At 33.8% G+C, this 21,061-nt stretch overlaps 2 protein-coding genes and 1 pseudogene across 5 annotated transcripts; 1 reads left to right on the top strand and 2 right to left on the bottom strand.

Moving 5' to 3' along the window:
- Nucleotides 1–3,420: 3,420 nt before the first annotated feature.
- LOC146951680 (glutathione S-transferase-like) lies at nucleotides 3,421–4,596 on the bottom strand. Its single transcript, XM_085754127.1, has 3 exons — nucleotides 4,406–4,596; nucleotides 4,269–4,317; nucleotides 3,421–4,178 (listed from the first exon to the last, which is right to left on the bottom strand). The coding sequence occupies exons 1-3, from the start codon at nucleotides 4,556–4,558 to the stop codon at nucleotides 3,712–3,714; spliced, it is 669 nt and encodes a 222-aa protein (XP_085610253.1). The 5' UTR covers nucleotides 4,559–4,596; the 3' UTR covers nucleotides 3,421–3,711.
- Nucleotides 4,597–5,508: 912 nt separating this feature from the next.
- LOC146951679 (serine/threonine-protein kinase STY46-like) lies at nucleotides 5,509–11,160 on the bottom strand (annotated as a pseudogene). The gene is made up of 17 exons (XR_015032016.1): nucleotides 10,930–11,160; nucleotides 10,732–10,849; nucleotides 10,070–10,167; nucleotides 9,481–9,535; nucleotides 9,228–9,338; nucleotides 8,934–8,984; nucleotides 8,817–8,852; nucleotides 8,391–8,456; nucleotides 7,884–8,047; nucleotides 7,695–7,802; nucleotides 7,424–7,494; nucleotides 7,137–7,312; nucleotides 6,669–6,764; nucleotides 6,465–6,545; nucleotides 6,277–6,330; nucleotides 5,837–5,971; nucleotides 5,509–5,740 (listed from the first exon to the last, which is right to left on the bottom strand). The product of XR_015032016.1 is annotated as a serine/threonine-protein kinase STY46-like (transcript).
- A 3,884-nt stretch (nucleotides 11,161–15,044) lies between these two features.
- Nucleotides 15,045–18,758, top strand: AMY2 (alpha-amylase-like 2). Of its 3 annotated transcripts, none has more exons than XM_085754109.1 (12): nucleotides 15,045–15,109; nucleotides 15,219–15,273; nucleotides 15,498–15,565; nucleotides 15,876–16,002; nucleotides 16,123–16,349; nucleotides 16,442–16,587; nucleotides 16,694–16,806; nucleotides 16,942–17,030; nucleotides 17,205–17,327; nucleotides 17,709–17,744; nucleotides 18,116–18,214; nucleotides 18,324–18,758. In XM_085754109.1, exons 1-12 carry the CDS (start codon nucleotides 15,053–15,055, stop codon nucleotides 18,513–18,515), a joined length of 1,332 nt encoding a protein of 443 aa, XP_085610235.1. In that variant the 5' UTR covers nucleotides 15,045–15,052; the 3' UTR covers nucleotides 18,516–18,758. The 3 variants fall into 3 exon arrangements, with proteins under 3 accessions (XP_085610235.1, XP_085610230.1, XP_085610222.1); XM_085754104.1 differs by having other exon boundaries at nucleotides 15,045–15,132; nucleotides 15,228–15,273; XM_085754096.1 differs by having other exon boundaries at nucleotides 15,045–15,132.
- Nucleotides 18,759–21,061: the final 2,303 nt, after the last annotated feature.

The following is a 21,061-nucleotide window of genomic DNA, read 5'->3' as shown; positions in this document are numbered from 1 at the left end:
TTTTGAAGACGCTCTAACGCTTCAATGAGGATGTGATCCAGTAAATTATTATGTTTCTTGCAACTTAGATACATAGAACAGGTAAATTGTTCTTAAATTCCCTTATCTTTTGCTTTCTTTAGTAGAGTAATAATAAATAGCAAACTAGATTGTTGACCTGTGCGTCGCTTGTTAATAAAATGCAGCAATAGTAGTTTAATTTGGTATATTTATGGAGACTATTTACTTATTTATCCCTAATATTTATAGATTGAGGTATGCCCTTTTTAAAAAACAATAGAATAAAGTGTGTTTTTTTGGATGATTGGTTTAAAAAACAAAATATTAGGGATATAAACAAAATATTTGGTCTCTACAGTGTGTTTGGTGTAGGTCTCTACACGAGCTGACTTCAGAGAACAGCGCAGGCACAGAAAAAAAAAACTAAATCTTTCAATGCACAGTGTGTCTGGTGTATGCACAGTGTGTCTGGTGTAGGTCTCTACACGAGCTGACTTCAGAGAACAGCGCAAGCACGGAAAAAAAAAACTAAATCTTTCAATGCACAGTGTGTCTGGTGTAGGTCTCTACACGAGCTGACTTCAGAGAATAGCGCAGGCACAATTTTAAGCTTGGGGACCTCACTAGTAGAGGGGCACACCCAATCTCCAACCAACACCTTTTTATTTTATTGCTAAAAAAACTAAACAAAAAGAATACTAAAAAAAATTAAAATAATAAAAAGACCAAAAAAAACTAAATCTTTCGATGCACAGTGTGTCTGGTGTAGGTCTCTACACGATCTGATTTCAGAGAGCAACGCAAACACAGTTTTAAGCTTGGGACCTCAACAGTAGAGGGGAACACACAATCTCCAACCAACACCTTTTTATTTTATTGCTAAAAAAACTAAACAAAAAGAATACTAAAAAAAATTAAAATAATAAAAAGACCAAAAAAAACTAAATCTTTCGATGCACAGTGTGTCTGGTGTAGGTCTCTACACGATCTGATTTCAGAGAGCAACGCAAACACAGTTTTAAGCTTGGGACCTCAACAGTAGAGGGGAACACACAATCTCCAACCAACACCTTTTTATTTTATTTTACTGTAGTCGTGTTTCGACTATAAGTGATCTCAATGATGTCAATTTGGTCAACAAGTTAAAAGACAACCAAAGCATGAAAGGGTTGCAAAAGCTGATTCCAACACCATAAGGACCTAGCCAAACCTTATATTTCCAAATAACCCATCTTTGTTGGCATTCCAACAAAGACATAATGTGCTATTTTAACTTTGACAACTTGGAAGCCGCTAATACACCAAAAAACTAGCAAATAGACAAAGATAGTCCAAACCACAAGAGACACAACATAAAGCTTACCACTTTTATCTGGAGGTTTCCAAAGAGGCCGTACAAGGTTGAGCATCATCGTTAAATTAAAGAAAGTTCGACATCGTTAAATTTAAGGGAAATTGTAGCGTTTATAATATATTGTTGAATTAGAACAATCGTCGAGCTTGGTAATTCATGCTTGTAACTTAAGTGGTGGCATTAAGGTGTTCAAACGTGTATTTGATGTGTGCAAAAAACAAGTATAGAGTGACCCATTTTGGGTTCTGACGAATTCTATAGAGTCCAAATTAGGCTATTGAGTCCCTATTTTTAGTCCTCAACAAATGTAAAGACCCTATTTATAGAGTAAAAACCCATTTTGGATGCTACCTCGTTTACCGTTTTTGGCGTCTTAGACTTAGGGCTCTGATTAGGGGTCAGTGTTTGATGTTATCTTTATCATGTTTGTTAGAGATTTTTGAGACTATGTATTGATGATGATATGTGTTGTATGATGACATGGCTACTTGGAGACTTATTTTATTTATGGATGACTCTTGAGATGTTATCATTATTTTGCTGCGATGTTTGAGAAAATTATTGATGCATGTTTGGTGAATTATTGACGAAGTAACATCTAAATTCTTTATATGATTGTATCATTAGCGTAATTTATCGCTTATAGTGTTAAGGTAATTAGCTTAGTTTTAATTTTAATTAACTGGACTTGTTATTTTATATTAAGTGTGACAACTAGGATGTGTATAAGAGTGGTACTGCCACGTTAGGATGTCTACCTACCGAGGCACTTGAAAAAACCACACTTATATAAACTTTTTATGAATAAACAACCATTTTAATTGTTGAATTTGTGATACCCTGATTAACTTTTTCTTTTTATAATTTTATGGACGAAATTGATTAAGAAAAAGAGAAACTTGAATATATTTTGCCTATGGAATGTCTTTAACCGACCAAATTCAAAGATGTTTACCAATTTAAAAAAAAAAATGCACGACACACCAAAATTTCACTTCCATACAAATCCAAAGATCCACTTCCATAACCTTCTATCTGTACTGTACACGTCTCAAACTCAATTCTACCATCTCCCAGTAATACTCTTATAAACATTACTTTCATATCTAAATATTCATTCATTCATTCATTCTTCTCTTATTACACAAATCAATCTCTTTTTATCTCTCTGCCCATTGGGAGAGGCGGATCTGTGGATTCAACAATTCCTCTATTTCTTCCTAAATGTCTTTGTTTTTACCCTCTTCTGATTCTGAAGATGCTCTAAGGCTTCAACGAGGATGTGAAACAATTTGATTTCGATCTCAGCTTTGGTTGTTTGATGTGAATTCATTTGATTTCGATCTCAGAGAGCAGCACAAACTGAACCTACCTATAATACTAAAGCGCACACAATCCCCAACCAACACCTTTTTTATTTTTAGATTTTGGTATTGTTTTGTGGTTGGTCTTCTAATTATTATCCAAGTTAAGTGATGTCATCTCAAATTTGTTACTAATTTATACTTGTTGCAATCATAATGTTGGCCTAAAACCCTGGAACTTCACTAGTGTATGCTCCCAAGTTTGAATAAGGAGGAACAATCAACTGGTTTCTCAGTTGAATAAGGCCTGGGCAGAGGCGATGTCGCTTTTGAGAGACAGAGTATTCCGAATCCACATTAGAAACAAGATCAAAGAGGGAGACGGGGAAGAAACAACACTATCACCTAACACAAATCACAAGGAGGAAATCCAACACGAAACAATATCAACCACAGAGGAGAAACTACAAGGAACGAGATAAAGAAGAAAACGGTTTAGGGATTATAGAGGGAAAGAGTTAGGGACAAAGATTAGAACAATAGAGCATAGAGGTGAAGATTATTCTTGTATAGAATATTTTCCATTAAGTCTCTGTTTTGGTTCAGTTTTTATATAATTGTTTTTTGCCATTCAAAAAAATTAGATACTTTAGTCTCTTATGTTTTTATGCCAAAGGAATAGCTAGTGTGCCATACATAATTTAGCTTCCTAGATCACTGGAAGTGACATTTTTCAAGATAATAAAAATCTAGAATCGACGCTTAACAAATTTAGCATCCTAGATCACTCGAATCAAAATGTTCATCATACAATACAAATAAAGAAAAGGAGCCGTGTCAACAGTCAGAATAGAAATAGAAAAATATTATAAAAAGTATAGAAAGCATAGTACTAGTAATTATTAATCTGCTGATCTGAAGTATATGAGTGCAGGAGGAAAAGGAAATGGGATTTGCTGAAGTCAGAAAAAATAAATCCCGCATTCATGCATTAGGGACATTGTTGGGCTGTTTGGTCCTGAATATCAAATAGCTACCAATGTGATTAATGAATCAAGGTTTTGGGTACAAATCGATGACCTTTTTCCATGACTCACGTGTGGATATTTCCGTCCACCACCTTGACACATTGTTTCTTGACGAAGAAGTAAACAAATCAGCCGTGTCGGCATCAGCAGCAGCCACCAAGTAATGAATATTGGGAAGATGTGAAAGGTCCGCAAGTGTGAATTCATCACCGGCCAAGTAGCGAGTTTCCCCGAGTCTCTTATCGTACACATCAAGCACTTTCTTCAGCTTTTCTTTACTCTGTCGAATTGCTCCTTCATCTTGTTTGATCTTCATTCGAGGAGCGAATGCAAGCTGAAACACGAGAGTTGAAGAAGGTGGATTGAAGCTTTGTCCTTCAGCTTCTAACCATTGATCTATTGAAGCCTTTGCCAATGGATTTGTACCATACAGTTCTTTGTTCCCTTTCTCTCCATTTTTCTCACATACGTACCGACATATGGCTCTTGACTCTGATGTTATATAATTTTAATTGAAAATACTAATTGATTATTATTAATTAAGTAAGAAGCAATTGATTAATTAAATAATTAATTACTTACCGAAGAGAGAAATGTCGTCATCTTGATATGCAGGTACTTGACCAAATGGCTGAAAATGAAATGAGCAATGTCAAAATTATTATCATGACATGACCAACAACAAGGTAGAACAAGTGAAGTGTATGAATTATTATTACATGGATTTTGAGGAAATCAGGTTTTTTGTGTTCAGCTTTGGACATGTTGAGAGAGATGAGTTGGAATTGGATTTCTTTCTCATTGAGACATGCCAACACTCTTGAGACAGCGGTTGACAAGGCTGGTCCGTACACTTTCACTGCTGTCGCCATTTCTTCTAACTATTGTTGTTTTGTGTAACTCTGCCTGCCCTGCACTTGTGTTAGGTTAGGTTAGGTAAGTAAGCAAGGCTTTATCTTTTGTCTTTGTTGGTCTGTTCTACACCACAAATATGAATGCAATACCGTTGGCTTGCTTTATTGATTCCTATCCATCCCCCTTCTTCAAGGAGGTAAAGTGAAAAGTCATGGTAGATAGATTAGGTTGGCGGGGCCCACTTCCTACATCCATTAAGATGCCACATCACATGGATGCCCCCCACTCTTTTTTCCCAATTCAATGGATTCCTTTTATTTTAACCCAAAATGCTACTCCATTAAATCTTGCCTATAAAAAACAGTTTGATGAATTTGATCTAAATTTTGAATCAGATACATCATCAATTATTTTTTCATATATCCTCGGAGAATAGTATACTACTTGAAAAGAAATTTACAACAAGCACACCCCAACCCAAATTCTAAGAATCTCCTAAAGGACAATGAATCACCCCCAATGCTGCTCTTCACCCAATACATCAGTTGACTAAAATATTCTTAACATACTTACTGCCCTCACTCTTAGAAGTATCAGGATTTCTGAATCATTCATTCCCCTAATGTAAATGAAGACTATGAATCTTATTTTCCTTCCTTCTAGTTACCTTCTGAGGATGACAAGATCAAGTATTCCTTCAAAATGTTTCATTAAAAAAAAAAAATAGCCTTATACTCATTCAAAAGTTCCTTTTGCTAAACCTGTCCTATTTTGTTTGTAATATTAATTAGTTCATGAGTCATGTCATAAAGTAGAAGATAACTATCCATAATCACCAGTTTCCCATCACAGTTTTTTCCAATTTATTTCCTCATTGCATACAATTACTCCTTTTGCTGAAAAATGCACTCACATCAAGCTAGCTTCATTTATTTTTCCTAACAGATATACAAAATACAATTTAAAGTCGTGTCAATGTTAGAGTTTTAATTGACATTTTCTTATTCTAGTGTTCATATCATACAAAACAACTTGAATCCCAATGGAGTTATGAACACAGATTGTGTTCCTTTTTCCACATATTTACATGTGTCTTCAAGCTTTTCATCTTGCCATGGCCTTTGGCCAATGACTATATCTTGTCATGCCCATGCATTCCCTTTGCCTTTAACCTTCACCTTCTTTTTCTTCCCTGCAATCTGTATAAGCACATAAGGGGGAAAACGAAGCATTTTAGAAGCTAAAAGAAGGCAACGGTAACAAGAAGTCTATCTAGTTTATATTCCTCCCCATACCATGTTGTTAATGTGATGTAGAAACTTAATAATTTCTGAGAAGTCAGGCCTTAAAGAGGGATCTTTGTGCCAACAGCGGTGAAGTAATTCGACTAACTTTGGATGAGTATCCCTTGGAATTTCAGGCCTCAAATCCTGCATTTTAAGTGCCTCAAATCTAATTAATTTTCACTGAATTATTTTCATCGAGATTATGAATTAATAACATTTTCTTATCTTGCAAATCCAGTGAGTGACAGCGGTTTGTCATCCTTGAATTCTCTTTTGTGATACGATATGATACCCTTCATTCAAAACATTAGTGTCATTTCATTGACACTGGCAATTTCTTGGTAACAGATAATTCTAAAATACAACTTATAGATTATAAGTTCGACCGATACCACCCGCAATAGGTATAATGATTAATGTACATAGTAATATAATTGTTAAGCGAATACCTTATGTACTACGGCAATCGCTGCTTGTAACGGGGATAAATCTTCATAGGGAAGCTGGGATTCAATCATGAAACATAGATCATAAGTTGAAGTCAAAGAAACCTTAATTAAATGAAACCAACATAAATCAAGTCTTTGAAATTAACCAACTTCTTCAGTTATTTTTAATTGGATGTAGCGATTATTACCTTTCTTGTGAGCAGCTCCCAAATAATAATCCCAAAGCTGAAAACATCAGCTTTCTGGTTATATGGCTTATGCTCAATAACCTTTTCAATTTTAAGGGAATCACAAGTTATAATAAGTTCAATATATGGCAAATTGGGATGTTCATAATGTTAAGTAGCCAATAGCGATCAACGTTTTATACAAATATATCGATATACACATACCTCTGGAGCCATCCACCGGTACGTTCCAGTTTCTGCAGTCATGATACCGGATTGATTTTGCAATCTGGCTACACCAAAATCAGCAACTTTGACTACCTGTTGGATAAGTTTTTGAACGATGTTCACATTGGCATAAGTTCATATGATGTTCACTGTAAATCTTCACAAATCAAGCTGCTTTTAGTTCCTGGTTTTTATTAAGGTGGGCAATTATCGACAAGGCACAAATTCCTAGAAACTAAGAAAAATTTGTTTCATTTTTCGGTTCAATCAATATGAAATTGTTTTGCATTTCTAATGATTTGCCTTCCAGTCAACATGAGCTTTAATGTACAATGAGCTAGCGTGCAATAATATACACAACTAGAGTTTTAGAGTGGTTTATATTGTTATAGTATGATTTGAAAGCATTAACTAAGAACAAAAACCTATAAAATCAAAAGAAATGACAAATTAATAGTCACTTACCCCTTTCTCATCCATCAAAAGATTAGCAGCTTTGAGGTCTCGATGTATAATGTTGTTTTGATGCAAATAAGCCACTCCTTGGGAGACATCAATTGCTACTTTGAGCAAAGAAGGAAGAGTGAGCACGACCTTCTGTATATGCAGAAAGTCATACATATTTCCACCAGGCATGTATTCTGAGAAAAAATATATATGTATTGAAAATGACGATAGAGTTCCCAATACTTTTTGTCTGTCAACAAACAATGAAAACCAAGATTAACTGCACCCAAAATAACCACATTTACCTGTGACAAGATGAAAACTTGGTTTCGTACAGGCACCAATAAATTTGATAACATTCTTGTGCTGAATTTTACTGCAATAGTTCAATTAGAAAAATCCAAGAATTACTAATCAGAGAATCTTTCTCGGAGTGACCATTACATACATAAATAAAAAATAGTAATGCATCCTTTCTACCCTGTCTTTCATCTCATCTGTATCTAATCTTGGATGGAAGCATTTATGTTTTTATATAATAGACCTAGTATGGAGCATGAAGACTATAGAACAAACCTTAGGATAAAGATTTCCTGAGAAAACTCCTTATGCATATTTTCATCAAGACTACCATTCTTAAATACTTTGATAGCCACATCTTGATTAATGTAAGTGCCTTTATACCTGTGTCAATCAAGCAATAACTCAACGTGTTTTGATTCAAAACAATATCAAATAGATTACATGTTAGTAATTAATACTCACAAATCACTGACTGATCCAGAGGCAATTTTCTTCTCATATTTTAAACAACTTGCTTCAATTTCCCATACATCATTTCTACTAATGGGTTTGTTTACATGGTTAAAGATACGGTTCATTTCAATTTTCTCTGGTCTCTCTTTAGGAAGACTGCACCATGGCTGCTTCTTGGTTCCAATAAAAAACACAGAAAGATGAGGGTAAGCCTCGATAGTAATGAGACGTAATTATAACTTAGTATTATTTACAAAAAGATTGTATTGTTCATTTCTGCAACATTGTGAGCTTCTTGTAGATGTGCATTGGTCCATAATCTAAAAATAACTTTCTTTTTCATCGTTTTCTCTATTAATATTAGAAAAGTAATGACATCAAAGGGACATGTTTTATAATTAAAAGTAAAAGCAAACAAAAAGTATTGGTACCAAACGGTATTAATCTTCTTATGTACTAATACATTCAAATTTGATCCTTTTATATTACTAACAAGGGTGACATAAAAATAACTACCTCGAGTTTCTTAATTTTCTTTGTTGGAATATTCTTTGTTGTAATATGTTTAAGTGTCCCAGTCTCCTGTAAAATTCACATATGAACATTAATCATGTTCAAGCAAAGAAAGACTAAAGTAGCGTTAAATAGTACTTATCGATTTCTCCCCCTTTAATTTAACTAAAAAATGAGTGTAAGTACCCTAGTCAATCATATTGAGGTCTACGGCTACTAGGTTGCCAAACATACATGCAATTGATTTGAGAAAAGTTCTTTGGTTGTTGCTATGATAAATACCTTTTTTTTTTACCTCGGTAAGTCAAGTTAATTAACTTATTATTCCAATATATCTTCAAAATTGATGAATTTATTAACAAGAGAATTAAACTATCTACCATGCATGAACTATAGGTGAGATTATCGACGCAATATAACGATGTATACCTTGGGGAAAAGGTGCAGGGGCAACCATTGATCTTCCTGATAAGAAGTAAAAATATTATATCTTATAATATATTCTGTGAGCATAGGTGTAACAAGGGACATACAAATGTAGCATACCTCGAGTTTCTGCATTTTCTTTGTCACTTCATGCTTGAGGCTCTCAATATCCTATAAAAAAGCATGCGTGAAGATTAATCAAGTAACTTATTACGAAGTAATTCAAGAAACAGTAGAGCGAAAAAGAATTTGTATAGTACATTATTTTGAAGTCTAAGAGTAATACAATCAGATTGCCAGACGGTGCACAATTGGTTTCAAAACAAGTTATAAGGTGGATATATAAATGTGAAGAGAATTTTCAATTCAGTTACAACTCCTTCTCACTCAGTTTTCAATTGAAAAGAAAACTACCTGGCCTGCCCAACCATCAACAACAAAAACATCCAATGAATATCCATCCAATGTGGAAAAGGCATGTGCTTCTTGAATGTTCAGCCCAATCTCAGAGAGTAAGGTAGTCAACTGTAATCGCAATACCATTATAAATTTCTGTGATGCCTCGTAATTATTACGAACATTACCATAATATGTAGGAAAAATATTGTAAAAACACTGTTTTTGATCATAGAGAAATGTTTGTACAGCAACTAATATGATTTGATACCTGACTGAAAAGTTTTGGCTTATCGCTGGTTGAAATTGTGATTTCATGCATTGGTCTGCGATTTTATAAGTAGCAGAGTGTGATATATAAACAGAAATAAAAGTGTTAAACAATCATTTTTGTTTTTCAAAAAGATTACTTGAGCAGGAAGTAAAATAAACTAATAGAGATTGAAAATGAGAAGATACAATTTTTTTTCAGTTCAACAATGGATCTATTAACAGGTCTTAGCCGACATGATACCATAGACAAGGATGAAGAGGGGGATATTAAATTATCGGGAAAAAATGTAAACTAAGGAACAATAGGAAATACAACATAATGATCATCAAATTAAATGTAATAAAAATTCAAACCTTTATCCCTATCTTGAACTTGTAACCGGCTTGCACCAAGATCAAGTTCAAGTAAAATAATTAATCAAAGGCCAAGGATGGATGGATATTGGATACTGAGGAGCATGATAAGAGAAAAGGCAACAGTTGGTAAAGTCTGATAAATCCATATTTAAGACATTGTAAGGAGAATGAAGAGCGAATAATATTACTTTATAGAGGAAAAAGACATGTCAATTTTCACGTAATCATGCCTCATGTTGCATGGAATATCAGTGTCTTGGAGATTGGTTTCTTTTTGTAAGTTGGAATGAAGGGATTTGCTAGAATGTACACCAGAAGTAGAACGAACCTGCATGAAAGATATTGATGCCATGATCATTTGGCTGATTGGTAGTAGGCACCATAAAGTTCGCATATCATGTTAAATGAAGAAAACATGTTTCTAGCTAGATACATACAATTGAAATAAAATTATAGGAATTTCCCTAGTGCAGCATGAAATGTCTAATAAACAATAAGTATAACAGACATGATAAATTCAAGGTGTGCCCTTTTGGATCTAAAATCCTAATGAAAGGAAGAAACAACTAGCATAGAGAATTCATCTTTACTAGTCAATGACGACTGATGAAATTGTATATGCATAGAGCTTTTGGCCTAATCAAATACTTGTTGAGTACATGATCCTTTAGGCCATGCCTAAATGTTTGTTGGGTTGTTAAGGGTAATTGTTGTAATATGGACAGTAGCATTTAAATACAAGTTATACATTGCAAATCCTAAGTTACAAATGGAACATGCAACTACTCTGGCTGAAATTCGTTACCAAACATTGAATTATGTGTTTCTCTATTTATGTTTTAGTATATTAATTTATTCTTTTGAACAAGTAGTTGAGGTATATATAAATGACCTGGAGGAGGCGGACATCAATTGCAGGTGTACTAGAAATAGACGTTCGTGCCATATGTTGTAACCTTTTATGCATAAGAACATCTTGGGCCTTCTCAACATTCATTTCCAATGCATACCTTCACACAAATATATAACAAAAATCAAACAACAAGTAAGTCATGTTTTTTTAGTGTGAAAAGCATTGAGATGGAGTTACCTAGTTGGAAGGCTATTGAAGTGCCCCCAAAGCTCATCTTCAAAATAAGGAAGTGTGGCCTCTGAGACATTCAATTCCCTTAGTCTACTAAGAATCTCATTGTATACTTCAATTTTGAGACTCTCAATTCGACCACGACTCCATCCACAATTGATCAAAGCTCTACTGTTGCAACTCTCTCTATCTCCCATCTCTCTAACACTTAGTTACATGAATGAACAATCAAACTATGGGGAACATAGGTAGTGAGCTTAAATGAATGTATAAGGTAGCGCAGTGTGCACCCCTAGTCACACATGTCTAAAAATAAATAAACTAGACAAAGACAATGTATATTTCCTTTACATTTCTTGATTATCACTATCACCATTATATAATAAATATGTGCTAATGATCAACTAACCAAGTTTTAAATTCTTTGATTGAATCACATCATCAACCACCCAACCTTTGTCACCTTTCAAAGGACAGAAAAACAACCCGTGGGCGTCCATTGTTTATGTCGCTTCCTGTGCAAATCTATGCATAATTCTTTTCTTTTTTTACAATAAATCTATGCATAATTATAAATAATATTTTTTTTTTGTTTTGATCAAATGACAAAATGGTTAGAAATCCGAACCTAAGTAACGGAGAATATGGACCCAGCCTCTTCATATATAAAGTGATGTTTATGCTGAACAAATATTATTATTATTATTATTATTATTATTATTATTATTATTATTATTATTATTATTATTATTATTATTATTATTATTCATAGTGGAAATACTTGAAGGTGAGAAAAACACAAGAAGGGGGGTTGAATTGTGTTTTGAAAATTTTTCGTTTCTCCTAAAAACTGAACACACTGGTCAGAAGCTAAGTGAGACAGCTTCTGAAGTGATAAACAAAATCTGAATGCAGCGGAATAAAACAGAGAGAGAGAGAGAGAGAGAGAGAGAGAGAGAGAGAAGAAGAAAGACACAAAGCAATTATACTGGTTCCTTCCACAATCCGGAAGTAGTCCAGTCCCCCTTGCACTTCCAAGGAGATTTCACTAGAATGTAATATCTGATTACAATTGCTCAAGCACACAGCAAGAGACTTCCTATGCTCAAGCACACTTTGCAAGAGTCTTCTTATGCTCAAGAACACAATAAAGAGACTTCTGTGCTCAAGCACAACTGCAAGAGACTTCTAAACAAACAAGATTACAAAGAATAATGTTTGAGATTGAACACTTGATATACAATAAGAGGTGCTCACAAAACAAATCAGATACAGACTCTAAGACTTAAGAATTTCTAAGATAAAACTTGAGAGACAAAAATTCTAAGTGAATGCAGAACAATTTTAGCAGAGGTTTGTCACTTGTAAAAATGTTGAGAGTCTTTCGTTCAGCATCACCAAATCTCTAACTCTTCACTACTTTATATAGAGGTGTGAAAGAGACATTGTGAAATTGCCGGCACATCAAAAGAGTCGTTGTTGAAGCTTGATCTTTCACCAATGATCTTTTGTCTGATTTGGTTGTTGTCCTATGAAGAACCAATTTGAAATCCATTCCCATTGTGAAGGAACATCTTTGCAGGCATAGCTGTTATTCTTGAGCTGTTTTCTTGTCTGTAGCGTGGACACAAAACAGAGTAGTGGTGAAGGTGGTTGTACAGTTCGTACAAAGTACAATGTCAACGCTTTTTGAAGATAAGCTTCCAATGCCTTCAAATCTTCACCAAAATGACCGTTGCAAATTTCCACTAGTCTTCTGCAGTGTTTTCGAATCCAATAGACAGCTTTTGAAGTGTTGATCCTTGAATCTTCAGCTTGTGGTGATAATCAGCTTCTTATGAGCTTCAGCTTCTGATGAAGTCGCTTCTGAACTATCGGCTTCTGATGACTATCAGCTTCTGATGACTTTCAGCTTCTGATGACGTCATCATCCTTCAGGAGCACTTCCCTTCAGATGCACTTCTTCAGATGCTTTCAAGCTTCTTGATTCCTTAGCTCTCTTTTTGTTCTTCAGAACCTTTATATGATGTAAATTTTTAACTATGGTCATGTACACTTGAACAAATATTAGCTAGTCCAATTTACAATTTTTAATACCTTGTTATCATCAAAACTCTTTAAGGTTCATTCTTAAACACATTTTGTTCCAACAATACTCGTACCCATATTTACACATTTTTTACTGCGCTAACGCATGTAGATTATCAACTATATTTTATAGAAATTTTTGCGTATAAATTACAAACAATATTTTATATAAATTTTTTGGTATAGATTAAAATTAAAAGTATCGATATTTGTGACTTTCAAACGTAACAAACTCAACAAACTTTATTTATCTTTTTCAATCACAACAATAATATAACAAATATTACACAAATTCTTATCTTTTTTAATAACATCGACAATATAACATCAGGAAATGTTAACAAGTACCTCTGGAGCACTTTTTAAGACCTTTAAATGGTAACTTTTTATAAAATGTGTGTAATCAATGCGTTGAAAATCAAAATATTTGATTTTTTTATAAAATAGTTTTTCTCTTAGAATCCTTAAAGAGTGTCCCGAGGCATTCGTTGACAAGACTCATACCATTATTATAAAAAAAAATTGTTTAAGTGTATAATTGGAATAACAAAAAGGTGGCCCAAAATCACCAAAACATCTCTTATTCTCTTTATATATAGTATATATTATTACTCCATTTGTTTGACAACCTAATGGACAACGTAATAAGAGTTGTGTTATTTCATCCATTTGTTTGACAACCTAATGGACAACCATATTTTTATAAAGAAAAATATGCATTGACACGAAAACCAAAACAATAGAGAGAGAAAATAAAAATGTAATGTGAGTATGAGAAAGAAAGTTGTCTCAAAAGTTGTTATAAAATAGTTATACAAATATCATTTCTCTTATTATAATTACTATTATTATTGTTGTTATTAAACTCGTGTTAACTAGTGCCCCAGGGACATTAGTTAAAAATAATTTTTTATTAAAAACAAAAAAAAAAAAAAAAAACTTAAATACTTTACTTTTTTTAAGGAAAATACTTAACTTTTTCACAATTCTCAATACAATCTTTTCATATTGATCTTCTTAACTAGTATCATAAAGACACTCGTTATCATTTTTCATAAACATATATTGACTAAAATAGAGAAGTTCTAGCAACAATTCATTTTTCAACACTCACGCTCTTATTTTGTGAAGTTTATGTGAATCTCACCATTTTATATGAGACTTATAAATATGGGAAAAGGAAACTTTTTTCTAAAATTATAAATCAAACACATGTCAAATCAAAATTACATCATTTTTTTATACAAAAGTTTTTTTTTTATCCTTGAAAATATTTTTAAAGTACTTGTTAATATTTTTCTTAAATTTAAACGAAAGACAAATGCAAAATGTTTTTTTTACAAATCTTTCCCTTATTGTGGGAGTTCTTATTTTGAAGCATGACTTAATATGTTACTCTTTTTTATGTTACTTGTTGATCTAATTTTACCGAGATTTAATTGAGTGAAAATTTAAGAAAAATATTAAAGAGTGTTCTAGAGAATTGGTGAAGAAACTAACATAGACTTTTGAATGAAACAAGCCAGGTGTAATTTGAATGATGATTGAAAATGGACACGATTTGAAAAGAGACAAAAATGAGAAGTAATTATCGCGCTTTTTTTAGAATATAAATTAGCCCACCCAAATATAAATTAGCCCACCCAAATTGATATTGAGAATCGAACCTGAGACCTCGAGCGTTTTTTTTTTTTTTTTAAGAATCTAAATAAATTAGCCCACCCAAATTGATATTGAGAAGAATCTAAATAAATTAGCCCACCCAAATTGATATTGAGAATCGAACTTAATACTTTGAGGAGAGGAGCACACTCCCAGGCCTCACGTCGATACCACTATGCCAACCCAATTGGATTTGCAATTACTATCGCGCGCTTACTATTGAAGCTTTGCAATTCTAAGCTAACAGTAAAGAAGAAGAAGAAGAAGAGAATATGAATCAAATGCCTATTCCCTTCTGATCTTTCTGTTATTCCAATTCCCATTCCCCAGATATTTATTATTTTTAATACTCCAGCAGTGGAGCTGTATGTATGTATGTATGCAACAAAACAATTCGGTGATTGCGTTGGAGTTGGAGCTGATCAACACAACATGGGTAACTCCAGCAGTGTAACTACTGTATGTATGCAACAAAACAAAACAACCGAATGAAATGATCTTCGTATGCTTTCGCTATAACCAATTTTATTTATTTTTGTATGCAGACGACCAAGGGACAAAAAACACCTGAAACTCACACACACAATAACGAGGTCTCGGGTGAGTGAGGATGTCCAACTTTATGACGTGAAAATAGATTTTGATTATTGAATTCCTTGTTCTACTTAGGGGACGGACTTGCTTAATTTCCTTTACCCAATTCTTTTTTCAAAACCATGCATCAAGCTTTGACTAGCATCAAGCTTGAATGTTATTGGTTAGATCATATTTCTATTGACCTCATCTTCTCATCAATCCTTTTTTTATTTTATTTTATTTTTAAGTCGTCAATCCTTCTTCACACCAAGGGCCAGATGCAGTTTTGCGAGATGGAAAGGAAATACTTTTTCAGGTAAATTCTCATGTCTCGTCTCTGATGTTGGCATATCTTCTTTGTTACCTCCTTAATATGATAGATAGATAGATAGATAATACAAGAAAAATTTTCAAGACAAGGTTGTTGTTGTTCCATAGTAATCATAATAATACTGTTGCTGTTGCTATTGCTATTACTGCCTCATCTCATTTTTCTGTCTGTTTTGATCCTAAAACTAATAGGATGGATTACTTGTTTGTTTACATGCTTATCATATCACATATTTTGTCTTTGACGTGAACTTCGCATACAATAAATCTCACAATACAAGATAATTGCTTTGCAGGCATTTAACTGGGAGTCTCACAAATACGATTGGTGGCCAAATTTAGAAAGCAAAGTTCCGGACATAGCTAAAGCTGGAATCACTTCAACATGGTTGCCACCGCCAACTCATTCCTTCTCGCCTCAAGGTTAACTGCCTTTGAAGGACTAGGCATACGATTCTAGGGTCTTAAACTGGATAGTTTATCTTTTTCTTCAACTCCCAGGAAGACAGTGCAATAATTTATCGTCTTTCCTCTGTTTTGCAGGTTACACTCCTCAGAACCTGTACTCTCTTAATAGTAAATATGGTTCTGAGCATCAATTAAAAGCTTTACTTCAAAAGTTGAAGCAACACAAAGTCAGAGCAATGGCTGATATAGTTATCAATCATCGTGTTGGTACCACCCAAGGACATGGAGGGATGTATAATCGTTTTGATGGAATTCCATTACCGTGGGATGAACGTGCTGTAACATCATCTACTGGTGGACTGGTAACATACATCACACATCCAAATATATTTTCATTTTATTCGAATTTGAATCCCATGTTCCTCATGTTGTATCTTTGTGTTGTTTATTTCAGGGTAATCGAAACACTGGGGCCATTTTCCACGGGTTTCCCAATATCGACCATACTCAAGATTTTGTGAGAAAGGATATCATAGGATGGCTTCAGTGGCTTCGCCATAATGTAGGCTTTCAGGATTTTCGTTTTGATTATGCAAAAGGGTAAGATGTGCCACACCTTTAGAATATTGAGGGTTTTCCTTTGGCTTCTTTCTTGCTTTATATATTCAGGAGTTATAGTTTTATACCTCAATTCTGTCATTTGTAGCTATTCGCCAAAATATGTGAAAGAATATATTGAAGGAGCAAAGCCACTGTTATCTGTTGGGGAGTATTGGGATACTTGTAACTACAACGGTTCTACTTTGGACTATAACCAAGGTATACTGCTTAAACACACACACTCATTCATCAAATAAATGAATACTTTTTGGTTACTAAGTATATGAATACACTGGCCTTTCAATATTTCTTTTTCATTTTACACTTAGCTCACTTGTTTTTTACTCTTTGCAGATAGCCATAGACAACGAATAATCAATTGGATTGATGGCACTGGACAGCTTTCAACTGCATTTGACTTCACAACAAAGGGAATTCTCCAGGTACCCAGCATTTTGTCCTAAGTATGTTAAATGAAGGTTTGAAAACTAAGCATTGCAGTTGGATCTTACCCTTCTTTGCCAGTCAATTAGTTTATTTCTTTGTACAAACTTTGATACACAGTCTCATGTATATCAGGTATTGAATTCATTTTTTCATGTTACCATTATTTATAGGTAGCTGTCAAGAGAGAATTTTGGCGTCTGCGTGATGCTCAAGGGAAGCCACCTGGTGTGATTGGATGGTGGCCTTCAAGATCAGTCACATTTGTAGATAATCATGATACTGGCTCAACTCAGGTTCTTAGTTCACTATTTCTCAAAATCACACTGAACTACATGCTGAAGTGGGGGTGTGTATGGTCAGCACAAATTTATATGCATTTTTCTTATTTCGTATGGAAACTAGGAGCCTGGTTATGGTATAATAGATTTATGTAAAATTAATTTTGCATTTGGAAATAAATTTTGCTATGTGAATTGAAATATTAAGGAATAGAGGGGATATTTAAGTTTAAAGGTTACTGATTAATAAGGTGCCTTTTAACCACTGTGAATATGACATTTCCTTCTACATCATTTTACTTGTACCTTCTTTTTTTTATAATTGTTTTGGCAATAACACATTGCATTTTCCGATTAAAATCCTACACTCATACTCTTGATTCACTCTCTGTGCAGGCTCACTGGCCCTTCCCCTCCGATCATGTTATGGAGGTACATATTTTTTGGGCATTAGTGTTTTTTTAAATAATAATGCTTTTCAGTCCAGATATAAGTAGTTACATATGATACCAAGAATTTGTATGTGCATAAAAATTTTGATTGCTTGTCAGTCACAATCTTAAATTTAATAATTTTGTCGTTTATGCGTTGTCTTTCCTTTGCCTGTTACCTATTCAATTAACTACACTGCCTCATGTCCATGTTTGTTTTAGTTATAGTGACTTTCGATTGGGATACTTGCAAAAAATTGACAACAGTGTCGACTTTTAGCCCCCATCCTGCTAACTAATTACACTCTTAATCAAACAGAGTTTAATTATGTTTGTAAAATAATGATCTGCATCTACTTTTGGTTACTGCAGGGGTATGCATACATATTGACTCATCCTGGGACACCAACAATTTTCTATGACCACTTTTATGATTGGAATAACTCAGTTCACGAGCAGATTGTGAAGTTGGTACGTAAAATATACTAGTACCATTTGTTCATAAAAAAACATACTAGTATTATGATGCATTTTCTTTTGACAAAAAGAACCTAGTAAACCAATCTGCGTTTAACTGCAGATTGACACTCGCAAGCGTCAAGGTATTCATAGCAGATCACCTATTAGGATTCTGGAGGCCAAGCACAACGTTTACTCTGCAATCATTGGGGAGAAAGTGTGCATGAAGATTGGAGATGGTTCATGGAGCCCATCTGGGAGGGAATGGACACTCTCAACATGTGGCCATAACTATGCTGTATGGCACAAGTAGTGTTCATGTAGCTTGACCATTCCTCTCCACTGGGTGTGTACTGAAATGATGAGGAATTATTTGCTTCTGAATAGTATGCTTTTAATTATAATTCTAACTCTAATACATGATGAAAATGCAGCTCTTTTTGTTTTTGGCAGCTAGTAAGCTTTGTGGAAATAATAGCTGCTTGTTTCTGTAATATGTAACATTAAACTGTTTTTTTGTTTTGGTATCAATGTTTGTATACCTCTTTGCTGGTAACTGTAACTATGTGGTGGCTAGTAGACTAACCTATTTACATTAAAACATAGCCTAGAAAAGTGAGGAGATAAACTCCTCCCTTAAAACGTCTAGTGTTTGCCTTCCTCTTGAACCGCTTCGTTTTGAATGAGAAATTGTGAATGAGGGGAGCGGTAAGTATCTTAAGGCATTTGATAATAAATATCTAGAGGCGAAATTACCATCGTGGACAAATAACGATTTGGTCCTTTTTCTTTTTCATTATATTTGTCATTTTGATTCATTTGCATATAGATTTTCAAACTTTAAATTCATTGCTTTCTTTTCTTATGGACTATCAATCTTCAAATTTATGGTCTTTCATCTATAATTACCTATGAACCTTAGATTAGAATTTCGAAAATTCATATGCAAATAAATCAAAGGGTAAAATTGCAATGAAAAACATAGGACCAAATTATGATTAATTTTTTTTTTTTTTTGTGGTGGCCAGGATTTGAATCTCGGATTTTGCATATATTATGCATTGTTCCTATCAACTGAGTTAAGCTCACAGGACTAACCAAATTATTATATAAAATTAAGTTAAGCGTGTACAAATGTAATTTAGTTTTAGCTAAAAAGATTTTAATTTAACTATGTCGTATATGAGAAAATATTAACGAAAATTGAAGTCCCATGTTCAAGATAAGGTTCAAGATAAATTAACAAAGAGTGATACTATATTAGAAAGAATGTAGTACCATATAGACGAAGATGAAGATGAAGATGAAGAGGCAGAGGAGAGGGTCACGCTGGGATGAGAATGACCCACATCAACATCGAATAAATCATCGTCAATAGACTTCATCATTTAGTTTTTGAAAATCAGCTAGTACGGCTGCATTCTTTGTCATATACTAGATGCCACTATTCTCCATTATTAGAGTCCCATGATTTTATTTTATTTTTGGTGGTCGAGGTTTGAACTCAAATCTTGCATATATTATGTATTGTTTATATCAACTGAGCTAAATTCACGAGAACAGAGTCTCATAAAATAAATAAGGGTTAATACCGCTTTTGGTCCCTGTAATATTAGCGAATTCCGGTTTTAGTCGCTGTAAAAAAAATAATTTAGATTCTGTCCCTGTAATTTCAGATTCTTTCACTTTTGGTCACTCATGTCACCACGTCAAAAGAATCTGCATACATGGCACATGGAATGAGAGATCAAAAGTGGAGGAATCTGAAATTACAGGGACCAAAAGTGGGAGGAATCTGAAATTACAAGGACGTAATTTATGCAGATTCTGCTGACGTGGTTAAATAAGGGATCAAAAGTGGAGGAATCTGAAATTAGAAGGACATAATCTAATTTTTTTTTTACAGGGACTAAAACCAGAATTCGCGAATATTACAGGGACCAAAAGCGGTATTAACCCAATAAATAAACGACGTCCATTTCCAATACATCAATTAACCTAGGCAAATTATTATTTTTATCGATTTCAATATATTCATTCACATTTTTATAAGGGCTTCTTTTTTATTAAAACTAAATATTCATTCAAATCAATATAATACATCAAATACAAATTTCCTATCGCTAAAAAATGATGAATCTTTGCTAAAAAAATGATGAATTTACGAACAAAGTAATAAAATAAAATTGCAAAATATTTACAATAGTGTAAAAATTTAAAGTTATTGGATTATTCATGTCATCTGATATGTAGTGTTGATGGTCAAGTTATCATTGATTGAATATGTAATGATTGAAGCTTATTTGTCATTGTAAACTGAACAACATTAATTGCACAAGTCGACGAACAAAACAACAATGTCGCATTCAGACGACAAAAGCACATAAACAAACCCAAATATATGTGAATAACACTTTTTTTTTGAAACGTCAAATTTTATTAAACAACCAGATCCGTGCTCAAGACGAGCAGAGATCGGTGAAACTGAGAATACAAACTAGAGACGTCGTATATAGGCGGAACACCCGAAAATAAACACCCTAAAAAACATCCTTGAGGACAACACCCACCAAAATACACGTCGTCACCTAAAACAGACTCCTTCACGAAAAACAACCTATGTAAAAACGATATCCAACACCATCCATCGTCACCACTCACCCCCCAAGAAACACCCCTCAAAATTAAACTCCCAGTCCTCAACACCAGAGCAGAGCCACGTTCGAAAAGCTCCTATCCGAAAAGATCATTCAGCTTCCACTACCTCTCAACCTCTGATCCACCGAAAGAAACCATAAAAAAACCCAAAACCAAACTTGAGCTAAAGAACTGACTTCTGATCTCGAATCAAAAGTGATC

Source organism: Medicago sativa, chromosome 1, assembly GCF_051527215.1.
Source record: "Medicago sativa cultivar Bolivia chromosome 1, Bolivia_mono, whole genome shotgun sequence".
NCBI lineage: Eukaryota > Viridiplantae > Streptophyta > Magnoliopsida > Fabales > Fabaceae > Medicago > Medicago sativa.
Note: the sequence above shows the minus strand (reverse complement) of the source record. Positions and strands in the feature narration are given on the sequence as shown.